Below are 12,756 nucleotides of genomic sequence, written 5' to 3'. Positions count from 1 at the left end.
CTGTTGTCCCACTCCCCCCTCTGCCCCCCCTTCTACATGGCCGCCACGGCGGCGGCACGCGACCAGGGCAAGGCGCCTCTCCCTGGTCACGTGGCCAGCAGCCTCGCGCCGGCGGCGGGTAATAACCGTTGGACGAGAACCAGCCGCCATTTTGTTTGGTCCCAGGACGATGTGGCCGAGCCTCTGTGCCGCCGCCCTGGTGGTGCTGCTGCGAGCGGGCCGCAGCGCCGGGCTCCTGGCGCCGCGGAGCTCCACGAGCAGTAAGGTTCCCGCGGCTGGGAGCTGCGGGAGGCCGGGGGCCGTCGCAGCCGCTTGCGGGGGCAGTTCCTCCGGCACCGCAGAGCCCCGGGACCCGCACTGCGCGTGCGCACGCGGCCCGCTGTCGGAACCAAATTTTCCGTTACCCTTTGGTGCGACTCGAGTGCGCTTGCGCAGAGATGAGTTCCCCTCCCCCGCCCCGAGTTTCACGGCCCATGAGGCTGCGCGCCAACCTGCCCTTGTCTCTCCAGGGCCGGCTGGGCAGAGCCCTGAGGGGCGGGGCCGTGGCCGGGCGGGAAGGGCCCTGAGGGGGAGGGGCGGGGCCGTGGCCGGGCTGGAAGGGCCCTGAGGGGGAGGGGCCGGGCGGGAAGGGCCCAGGCGCCCGCTCCCGTGGGGGGGGGCCGGTAGCTTTCGTGCTGCCCCCGCGGCCTGTGCGCTGCATCGGGGGCGCCGCGTGGGGCGCGCCGGTGCCGGAGTAACGCGGTGCGAGAGCATCAGGCCGCGAAGCTTTCGCCCCCTGGCCCGCGCCTGCGGCTGGGGGGCCGGGGAGAGGAGGAGGTTGTCCCCTGGGAGTATTTCAGGACTCGTCAGGCCCCCACGAGCAGTGCCCGCGGGATCACAGGCGTAATCGGGAAGGTGAAGTTGCTGATCACCTCAGCCGAGCGTTGCCGCATGCTAGAGAAGGGGTCCTGCAGGGTGAAATCCAGAGTCAGACTCTGGGGGTGCTGGAGCCCAGTGATCCGGATGGAGTGTTCTTCCAGAGCCAGACAAAGTGTTCGCGCTGCGCTGCGCTGGGAAGGTCTCGGAGGGCACCCCAACCTAGCCCCTTCCGTTCAGTGGTGTGGGGACAGTTTGTATAGTAGGGGTACTGGGAGCCGTTGAACTAAACCGTAAACCATGTATATGACAGAAAACCCTTCAAGCCGGCGGGTTCCGCGCCCCCCGCCCTGACGCCTAGTTCCAGTACCGAGGCTTACATTTGGTATCTGTATGGAAAAGAAGGGTGGTCGAGTGGTTAGGGTGCTATCCTGGGCCTTTCAAGCCCTCGCTTAAATTCCCCGCTGTGCCATAGGCTTCATGTGTGATCCATGAGTCACTCAGGGAGCTGAGACACAGAGACTAGCTGTAAAATGGGGATAATAGTGCTTCCCTATCTCGTGGATGATGCTAAATCCATTACAGTGCTCAGAGACTATGGTCATGGGGGCCACATAAATACCTAAGATAGATAGGTATCCTGGATAGCTGACTCTGTAAGCCACGCCTGAAGGTAATTCTGAATACATGATAAAATGCTTCGTCACCAGAGTAAATACTGTGAGTCCAGAAGGCAGGAGTGTCATGTGTTTAGAGTAGGGAACTGGAAATGCAGATGAGCTGGGTTCTGTTGCCAGCCTTGCTGCTGACCTGCTGTGTTATGTTGTTTACCACACCTCAGATAATACTACCCACCCTTTGTAAAGTTCTTTGAAGACTTTGGACATCAATGCAAAGTATAATGTTAAAAGTCACGTAAACTTTTCACTGTGAAATAATTTTAAAATTCTTGCATAGCTTTAAAGAAGAGTTTGCACTATTTTTATTAATACTTTTTAATTAATTGTTGGTACAGTCACATTATATAAGCACAATATCGTATAGGACACCACTACAATACATACCTCTGTGCAACTTTCTGTACATTTCTTAAAGGCAGTTCAACCACTTGCTTAAAGTGAGCCCTATTCAGCAAAAGCACTTAAACATAGATGAAGTGATAGACTTAAGCACACACTCAAGCACTTTGCTGAACCAGGGCTCTAAATGGGAATGCAAAAACTAGTTGTAATAACATTGGTAAACCTTTTGTAAAACCCATGCAGAAAACACTAGAAATGCACAAAAAATCTTCATATTGCAATCTGAACAATTTAACTTACCGTGTTTTGTTTTGTAGAGTGTGGAGAGCGGGTACTGGTGGATATGATATCAGGACCTCGGATTGTAGGTGGACATGATGCACAGCTCGGAGCATGGCCGTGGCAAGTTAGTCTCCAAGTTTACCAATATGGTGTAGGATTTAAACATCTGTGCGGTGGATCTTTAATTGATGAGTATTCAGTGCTGACAGCAGCTCATTGTGCTAGAGGACATATGTATGTATTAAATTCTAAATCCTCTTCTGTTAAGTTAAGTGTGAGAAAGATATAACTGACCAGAAATGCATCACCTATAACTTCCATAGTGTGATTTTTAAATCATATCAGCATTATCCTTGAGCAAAATGGAGGACCAGATACTACACTATGGAAATCAGTGTGAGTTTTGCCAGACTCGCATGGATTGGGTTCTAAGGTTGTACAACAATTACTGAGCAGTAAACATCTGACTCCTATGTCCCAATATTCCCTAGTGTTGGCATCCACTCTGGCTCAGAGGAACTTAAAACATTCTGTGCAACTTAAGCCCATAAGTAGCCCTCCACCAGAGGGTCTGTAGCTACAGTAATGGTGTTTGGAGATCTCTGCATCCCCAGCATGGGACTCCACATCAACAGTGCCAACACAGAGGGCAGGCTTAGGAGTAGACTGAGGTTTCGGCCAACATTTTTTAGGTTTTTGACTAAATGTTGAAATTTTTTCCAGGAATATTTTTTTCACCAATCAGCTTTACTGTTCAGTAATGTTGTACTGCACTAGCAAAATGTTGCAATATTTGGGTAGCAAACATTGCAGGGGATTTTTCAGTTTTTCTAAAGTAAGCACTACTTCATCTCTTTTTTCTACGAGGTTGTAAAACCTTTATTTAGAAAATACTAAAAGACTATCAGAGGCTAAACTTTCATTTTACAGTACAGTAATAAACGCCTCAAAAGAGGCTTATTAATCTACTTACACATCCTTAGACAGGTCCCCAGAGCTATCTTAAGTTACAATGCATACCTCTCCAGCCCCAGAGCAGCCCAGAATCTAGAAGGTGCAAAGATAGCTTAATGCCACTTCTGCTGTGAGTACTGAGTTGCACCTCTTAGAATCTCACCTCTAGACTTCTTTATTAAAGAGCCTGTTTCTTTTACTGTCAGTATGCCGTGCTTCTTTCACTAAGCATTCAACATTTCTATTAAAAAAAAAAAATCTGTTTGTATCTTTTCTCCTAAACAACTCACCACTGAGCTCCACAGGCATAGCTGGGCAGCCAAATCTGAATATTAACTGAAAGTATTGATCTGGATTTGCCTTCCAAATATGAGGCAATCTCTATCATGAACATGTCCCAAAAATATTTAATATGGGATTTTCAAAGCATGTTGTCAAATGTGCGTAAGTTGCCAACAAAACAAAACCAATTTTAAGGAATGCAAACAAGTAATTTCTTTATTGTACCACAGATGTAAGAAATTAATTGTTGATTCTCTTTTAGGGACCCATACTACTGGAGGGTTGTGATTGGCCTTCATGATACTTCCAGACCTGAGAGACATACTGTGAAAAGTAGCGTGAGAGAGATTTTTGTCCATTCAGAATTCAGAATACAGACGTTTGAAAATGATATTGCATTATTTAAACTATATAAATCTGTAAACTACAATGACTATATTCAGCCCATCTGCTTACCCTTTGTTCACATTCATCTAAACATCAACAACCAAACTGAGTGCTTCATAAGTGGTTGGGGAAGTATTGCAGAGAAAGGTAAAGATTTGCTTGATTTTTTTTTTTTTATTAATTAAACTAACTGGTGATCCAAGAGATAGCTGATTTCAAGTAATGCAAGCTGTCAGGGTTCCTTCCCCACTCTGAACTCTGGGGTACAGATGTGGGGACCCGCATGAAAGACCTCCTGAGCTTATTTTTACCAGCTTAGGTTAAAAACTTTCCCAAGGCACAAACTTTGCCTTGTCCTTGAACAGTATGCTGCCACTACCAAGTGATTTAGACAAAGAACAGGGAAAGGACCACTTGGAGTTCCTATTTCCCCAAAATATCCCCCCAAGTCCTTACACACCCTTTCCTGGGGAGGCTTGAGAATAAATAAGATGAGCACAAACCAGCCTTGGATTTTTAAGACCCAAAAAACCCAATCAGATTCTTAAAAATCAGAACTTTATTAGAAGAACAAAAAAAATAAGAGAACAACTCTGTAAGATCAGAATGGAAGATAATCTTACAGGCAGTCAGATTCAAAACATAGAGAATCCCTCTAGGCAAAACCTTAAGTTACAAAAAGACACAAAAACAGGAATACACATTTCCTCCAGCACAGTAAATTTACAAGCCAAAACAAAGAAAACCTAATGCATTTTCTAGCTAGATTACTTACTAACTTTACAGGAGTTGGAGGGCTTGCATCCTTGATCTGTTCCCAGCAAAGGTATCACACAGACAGACAGAAACCTTTTTCCCCCCTCCAGATTTGAAAGTATCTTGTCCCCTCATTGGTCATTTTGGGTCAGGTGCCAGCAAGGGTACCTTAGCTTCTTAACCCTTTACAGGTGAAAGGATTTTGCCTCTGGCCAGGAGGGATTTTATAGCACTGTATACAGAAAGGTGGTTATCCTTCCCTTTATATTTATGACACAAGCTTACTTGCTGTGAAGGCATTATTTAAATGATGTGGTTCTGTTTTCAGCTTCAAGGGAAGCTTTTTTGAAACCATCTGTTATTTTTGGCATTTCTTTCCTAGATACTGCTGCCATTCATGCTCTCCTTGGCTTTATTCCAAATGCATCCTCCTCTTAATTACAAAAACCGTGATGTACTCCTACTGCCTTCATTTTATCCAGAGAAAGAGAGAATTTGATGAAGCATGAAAGTTTTAGTACCTGGAATAACAATACCATTAAAACTCTACCTATGGGCCTCAGGTTATTAGGATTAGGAATGACTTTTTTTTAGGTAAAAAGTCAAAATGAAGAGAACAGAGTATTTTTCAGTGTGACTGAGCCCACTTAAAGGAATCAGCTCTGCTAGGCACAAAACTTGATTGCTTGAAGTGCAGTTCTGTTAACATTGTGAAACTCTGTTAGGTGTTTTTTCATATACAATTTTCAGTGTACAAGTAAAAAGTTATTTTTTCTACCCATCAGCAGCTCAAACTCACAAAAAGGTCTGAAAGTCAAGCTGGATTCAAATCTCCATGTACATCACCTGTAAATCATTCTGCAAGTCAAATTCATTTATACCCCCACTGAAGGCAACCCAGGGCTGAAAAAGTGTAACTGAGGGCATAGTTTGGTCCTTAGTCTTTAGTCCAGGGATAATGTAAAAGAAGGAAGAACTGAACTTGACTTTTAGATTCTCGTTTCAGTTCCCAGACATTAGCACTTTGAAAAAACGTTATACTTAGCAACAGTAAATTAGATATAGAAAGTTTGAGGCTATGTAGGGCTCCAAATGAGTAGGGGGGCTGGCAGGTCTGCACAGGATTCTCTCCTCTCCTCTCTAAACACCAGTGAGCACAGACTCAGCGTGTAGTAACTTTCGTAGTGGAGCTGCCTCCCTAAGGGAAAATACAAGGGCATCGGGGGTCAGATGAGCCTGTGAGACACAACATGGCCCCTGCGCTTTGAAAGTTCTGAGTACTAGTATCGCACATGTTTCTTCAGAATCAGAAAGGCAGATGTGTCAAATAACACCTCCACCCCCAATCCTGCAATGACTTACGCATGTTGTCACAGCCATGGTAAAAATCCTCCTGCTGGACACACCAGGCTACTGTCTTTGGCTTCCAGGCCCATGTGCTTCTAAGCTTCTTGAGACTGAACAGAATCCAGTACTACCTCTGCAGGCCCACACATAGGGTATAGATCCTCTGTCTCACATCACTTCTGAGCTGAATGCCCAGTCTAACTGCATCAGCTCCATGACTAGTGCCATCTCCCCCAGACTCCCCAGTAGCGTAGCACACTCTTTTCCAGAGTCCCACCTTGTAGGAAACTGGCTTACAGTTTACCTCTTCAGGGACACGATAGTGGAAGCAAACAGACACATTACATAGCACAAGACAAGAACTATATAGATCCAGACTAAACAATAGAAAACCTGTACACCATTCCCTGCCTCACGTTAGTTCACTCTGAGGCTCTGTTTTTTCTAAAACCCATCGCTAAAACCTTTTATTTTTGTTCTGCTTTTGGGGAAATTCCACTCCTTCAGACCCCTGCAGAGAAGTTAGAGAAAATTGGTTCTCCTAGTTTCAGCCAGCCCATTGGCCCATTTGAATGGGCGATCAACACAATTTAAAGACTCTCCTCCATTGTACCAGGTCTGGGAGATATGTAACACAGCCTTGACACAAATGGTACACTGAGACATTCAGTGATAAAGCAAAAAGAAAAGGAGTACTTGTGGCACCTTAGAGACTAACCAGTTTATTTGAGGATAAGCTTTTTTGAGCTACAGCTCACTTCATCGGATGCAGTCAGTGAAGTGAGCTGTAGCTCATGAAAGCTTATGCTCAAATAAATTTGTTAGTCTCTGAGGTGCCACAAATACTCCTTTTCTTTTTGCGAATACAGACTAACACGACTGCTACTCTGAAACCGGTGATAAAGCAGTTTCTTAAAGCCAAATCGTATTCATAAACGTTCTTAATTTTCAGCACGAGTAGTCGCACTGAACTGAAAAGTATGTGCACAAAAATGCTACAACCGTAGTAGCAAAATGGTTCATCTTCTATATGTTCTATGTTCCATTACAGGTGAAGGCTCACCTATATTACAAGAAGCTCAAGTAGATATTATTCCTTCTGATATTTGTAATGGTTTTGAATGGTATGCAGGGATGATTAATAATAATATGTTTTGTGCTGGCTTGGAATCTGGAGGTATCGATAGCTGTCAGGTAAGACTGGAATTTTCTATTTGTAAATGTACTGTCCCAGCCTTCTGCCATAGAAATCTGACATCAGAACTCTCATTGGCTTCATTGGGACCAGGATTTGGGCATTAATACAGTAGGAATAATAAACAGAAAACAAAGGTCAAGTCAGAAGAGAGAAAGGTATCAGAGAAACAAGAGGAAAGAATGATGATTTTAGAGAAAAATAATCTGAATTTAAAAACAGTGATACACAGTAGAAGGAAAGACCAAGTTGACAGAAAGAAGGAAGAACAAAAACAAGACAAATTGTTTATTTATGCAATGCTTGACATAAAGATTACAATAAAATACAAAAGGTTTTATTTATATGTATAAATATGCACAAACTGTGCACATATGTATATTATATAAATATAATGCGTCTGTGTAGCATACATCCACACTAAATCTGTGCATTTAATATAAGGTCATGCTTCTTTGTGTTTGACAAGAAATACCTATACATGTTGGTGAGCAAAGTGGTTTAGTTGCAAGATTTTCAGAAGAGCTCAGATCTTAGCATCTCCCATTGAGATTAATGGAGAATCTTCACCGCACCAACCTTCAACCCCCCCTCATTGAGACCAATAGGAGCGGCTAGGTGCTGAGCTCTTTTGAAAATCTGGCCCTATGCGTATATGGGCCCCAGTTTAGTCAATGTGTCTTAGAGAATAAAGACGAAATACAGCAAAGGCAGTAGGGAAAGGAGGAAATGAGACAAAAGTTACTAGCACAAAATGAACATCTAAGATTCACTTTTAAGTCACCGGAACCCCTTATATATTAATTTCCTTCTAATTTACCATTGTTTATAATTCATTTTGTGTGTACTATGGGTGTAGTGATGATTTGCACAACAGTATTGCCCTGATGTTTCAAAGTCTTAATACTATGATTTTGGCATCAAACTGATAAAATTTCATAATTGTATGCAGTGTTGTAGCCGAGTTGCTTGCAGATTATTAGAGAGACAAGATAGGTGAGGTAATATCTTTTATTGGACCAACTTCTGTGGGTGAGACAGATGAGCTTTTGAGCTTACACAGAGCTCTTAGATGAAGAACTTTGTGTAGCTCAAAAGCTCAACTGTGTCACCCATAGATGTTGGTGCAATAAAAGATATTACCTTGTCTTGTCTCTCTAGCATTTCATAGTGCTGCTAAAACCAAGTCATAACACTATTAAATATCATTATTACAACAAGAAAATTAAGTATTTATGACTTCTCCTACTCTTTACTAAGAGATTCTGTTGAAATCTCTTGCACCATTTACTAACTTCAAAACTATACACTAAAGCAATAAATAAGCAAACAAGTATAAAAGGATATTATTACATTTTGTGGTCTGATGATAAGCTGTTGGAGTTCCACTCAATTGTGGAGTCACCAAGACTCCTCATTAGTATTATATAATTTTAATAAGAATGGCCATACTGGGTTAGACCAAAGGTCCATCTAGTCCAGTATCCTGTCTTCCAACAGTGGCCAATGCCAGGTGCTTCAGAGGGAATGAACAGAACAGGTAGTCATGAAATGATCCATCCCCTGTCGCCCATTCCCAGCTTCTGGCAAAGAGAGGCTAGGGACACTTCAGAGCATGGTTTTGCACCCCTCCCCATCCTGGCTAATAGCCATTGATGGACTTATCCTCCATGAACCTGTCTAGTTCTTTTTTGAACGGTTATAGTCTTGGTCTTCACAACATCTTCTGGCAAAGATTTCACAGGTTGACTCTGCGTTTTGTGAAGAAACAGTTCCTTTTGTTTGTTTTAAACTTGCTGCCTATTTCTTTCGTTTGGTGACCCCTAGTTCTTCCTTATTTATAGGGCCCTACTAAATTCACGGTTGATTTTGGTTAATTTCATGGTCATAGGATTTTAAAAATCATAAATGTAACGGTTTCACATACTTAAATGTGAAAGTTCATAGTGTTGTAATGGGGGGCGGCGGGGGGGGTCACAACCCAAAAGGACGTCATGGGAGGGTGTCACAGTATTGCCACCCTTACTTCCGCGCTGTTGCTGGCGCTGGCACTTCCCTCAGAGCTGGGCAGCCAGAGATCTGCAGCTGCCGGCTGGGCGCTTGGCTCTGAAGGCAACACTACCGCCAACAGCAGTGAAGAAGTGAGGGTGGCATGACATGGGGGGATCCTCACTTTTGGGGCTGGCCTTATGGGTGAGCGACGGCCGAGGGTGCCATGGTGTGCGTGGGGGGTTTCCATGATCACCTCTCCCACACACACAGCCAGCCCAAGGCACCTTTAACTCCTGAGCACCGGGGCGCTGGGCCCAGAGCCAGGGAGGGGCAGGCCTGTGGGCACCCTGGCTGAGGGCTTCTATCATATGTCAGGCTCCAGCTGCTGGTCCGGGATGGGACCTCCTTTTAACCTGCAGGGGCCTCTCCTGGGGCCAGGTCAGCCCCACCTCCAGGAACCTCCCCCAGCTGCAGGAAGCAGTGCAGAAATAAGGATGGCATGGTACGGTACTCCTTTATTGCTGTGGCGCTGCCCTCAGAGCTGGGCTGTCACACAGAAGCCGCCCCTTTCCAGCCGCCCAGCTCTGAAGGCAGCGCAGAAGTAAAGGTGGCAATATAGCAACCCCCCTAGAATCGCCTTGAGACCCCCCCCCCATACCCCACTTTTGGTTTGGGACCACCAGTTTGAGAAATGCTGGTCTCCCCTGTGAAAACTGTATAGTATAGGGTAAAGTACACAAAAGACCAGATTTCATGGTCTGTGATGGGTTTTTCACCGCTGTGAATTTGTTAGGGCCGTACTTACTTACTTTCTCCACACCAGTCATGATTTTATAGATCTCTATCATATCCCCCCTTAATCGTCTCTTTTCCAAGCTGAAAAGTCTTAGTCTTAGGGATGATACTTACTGTACTGATCTGTTTACACTGCAAGCACTATGTGACCAGCTCTCCACATGGAGTACACAGCATGCAGCTTTGTAGCATGGCAGTACCTCTCCATAGAACAGGGGTTCTCAACGTGGGGGTCGGGACCCCTCAGGGAGTTGTGAGGTTATTACATGGGGGTCGCAAGCTGTCAATCTCCACCCTAAGCCCTGCTGTGCCTCCAGCGTTTGTACTGGAGTTATATAAAAAAGTGTTTTTAATTTATAAGGGGGGGTTTGCACTGAGAGACTTGCTATGTGAAAAGGGTCACCAGTAAAAAAGTTTGAAAGCTACTGCCATAGAACACTGATTACGATTCAATTCATGCCATAACTGATACAGTGGACCTGGAAGACATTAATAGTAAAACTTAATCAAAGAAATGTAGAAGTAATAAGACATACCACATACCGTAGAGGCTGTAGAACTGTCTTATTTACTTCTTCAATGAAGAAGCTGTATTTAACTTGATTTGATTCTTGCTAGTTTTACCATCAGTATTCAAGTCAAAGGGCATTAATTTGCAATAGGACTTCAAGGTTTGGGCCTTAGAGTGCAGATATTGGGCCCATTAAGTGAAAGACGGGTAGTTTATTTTCTATAATTAAAGATGATAGTGTATTCACAAGCAGTCTGTCTACCATCCTATCCACCTTCTTCAGCAGTCTTCCTTTGAACAGGTGATTTGGGAATTGATCAAGCCATTACTGTTTATACAGTGGAACTCAGCACTTATTTGCATATATGCATAATTCAGATAGATAACTGAATTTAAATTGTTATTAATTTGTAGATATGTATCTTAAGGGTGATCTGAATGCTAGAATGTAGACCTGTGGAGGAGATAAATTTTTGAGAACTTTAGTAATATAGACTATAAGAAACCTGCTGTAGGTATGATAGTCTGGCCTGGTTAAGGTTACCAGATGCAAATTTATCATGATTCATCCATATATTTGGGATATAACTTTTTTCTTTTTACCATTAGTAAAAGTTAGATAATTATAATCTTAATTCTAATGTTCTGTGCCTTAGAATTTCAAAATACTAGAAATAACAATATGGGGTGTGTGTGTGTGTCATTTTTGTCTTGTTAGGGAGATAGCGGTGGACCGTTAGTGTGCTATCACCTAGATACCAGCAAATATTATCTGATAGGGATTACCAGTTTTGGATTTGGATGTGGCCGACCCAAACTTCCTGGGATCTATGTACGTGTGTCTCGCTATAAAAAGTGGATAAGTGCTCATCTTATTAGTGCTACCAGGACCCTGAGCACTACACTTGCTCTGATTCTCTTGACGGTGGGGTGGACAGCGCACTGCCATTTGGTTGCACTAGAGACTTCAGAGGCCTCTCTCAGATTCTCTGCATGACCAGGCAGCCACTCGTGCTTTTTATAAATACGTACCCTTAATGACTGTGGGTAAATGCTCCTTGTTTAGTAAAAGGCATATGGTTTTTCCTTTTCTCTAGCCAACCCACCCATGTGCACATCCCGCCATAAAGCATTTTTTTAAAAATATTATCACAGGTATCATAAGTAAAAACTATGCACAATAGAGAAAGATGCTGTACAATTGCATGAGTATATTCTATGGGGCTTGAACTTTACAAGCATGATGAAAACCAGCCTGTTTTATAGCATGTTGTTATAAGGTTATAGTTGTTCATTAAATAAAGGACCATGAAAGAAAATGTACATTACCGCGGTTGGCTGGCACAGCACAGTGGTCCCTTGTTTGTTAAGGTAAAGCAGAAAATTCATAATTTAAGAAAATCATAATGTGTATTCTAGTCTAGGCTTAAAGGGACGTTGTCATGTAAGTGATTGTTCAATATTGTAACATCTTAGCATCTTTAAAATAAAATGTATTTTCCACCCAGATAGATACAGATTTTGTTTTGTTTGTGGAAAAAACAATTTAACTGTTTCATATGCTGGCATGTTTGTGCACCAGAATAGTTTGTGCACCATTTCTATAGAACTGTCAGTACAGGTCTATAGAAATGGTTTTGGGTTAAAAGGACACCCCCGTCAACTTGAAATCTAGCTAATAAAAATTGTTAAAAGTGGTTTCAGGTAAATGCATATGCCCAAGTCCCCTAAAAGTGTTTGTGATTTTACAATCATACTCTTCTATTTTCATAGAATAGACTATCCGGGTTGGAAGGGACCTCAGGAGGTCATCTAGTCCAACCCCCTGCTCAAAGCAGGACCAGTCCCCAACTAAATCATCCCAGCCAGGGTTTTGTCAAGCCTGACCTTAAAAACCTCTAGAGAAGGAGATTCCACCACCTCCCTAGGTAACCCATTCCAGTGCTTCACCACTCTCCTAGTGACAAAGTTTTTCCTAATATCCAACCTAAACCTCCCCCACTGCAACTTGAGACCATTACTTGTTCTTTCTGAGACTGACACAAACAGGGGGAAATGTCTAACAGACCGCAATGGGAACAGTCCAATTTTCAAGGGAACTTCACCTGTTTCCCCCCCTGTATGGTCCACTCCTAGCACGCCCAATCAGGTCTCCAGCTGTCTCTGGGCAGGGACCCTTGTCCCGCTCCCTTCTTATTGGGGGTTTTAGGGCTGCAAACTCCCATCATATACTGTGATATTCACTGCAAGTCAGTCTGCCTAAAGGCCAGCACCTGTGCTGTGCCATCTCTCTGAGGACAGACACAGCATTTTTACCAGGTACCACGCAGCTCTTTCTCAGCAGAGTACATTTATTGTAAGAACAAAAAAGCATCCAG

General features: G+C 43.7%; 1 protein-coding gene across 16 annotated transcripts; it reads left to right on the top strand.

The window, feature by feature from the left end:
* Positions 1 to 111: 111 nt before the first annotated feature.
* Positions 112 to 11,887, top strand: TMPRSS12 (transmembrane serine protease 12). Of its 16 annotated transcripts, none has more exons than XM_037883756.2 (5): positions 112 to 410; positions 2,195 to 2,279; positions 3,658 to 3,929; positions 6,937 to 7,079; positions 11,097 to 11,887. In XM_037883756.2, exons 1-5 carry the CDS (start codon positions 170 to 172, stop codon positions 11,373 to 11,375), a joined length of 1,020 nt encoding a protein of 339 aa, XP_037739684.1. In that variant the 5' UTR covers positions 112 to 169; the 3' UTR covers positions 11,376 to 11,887. The 16 variants fall into 16 exon arrangements, with proteins under 16 accessions (XP_037739684.1, XP_037739686.2, XP_037739687.1 ...); XM_037883758.2 differs by having other exon boundaries at positions 2,195 to 2,393; XM_037883759.2 differs by having other exon boundaries at positions 113 to 260.
* The last annotated feature ends 869 nt before the right edge of the window (positions 11,888 to 12,756 follow it).

This window comes from Chelonia mydas, chromosome 20 (assembly GCF_015237465.2).
Source record: "Chelonia mydas isolate rCheMyd1 chromosome 20, rCheMyd1.pri.v2, whole genome shotgun sequence".
In the NCBI taxonomy this organism is placed as follows: domain Eukaryota; kingdom Metazoa; phylum Chordata; order Testudines; family Cheloniidae; genus Chelonia; species Chelonia mydas.
Note: the sequence above shows the minus strand (reverse complement) of the source record. Positions and strands in the feature narration are given on the sequence as shown.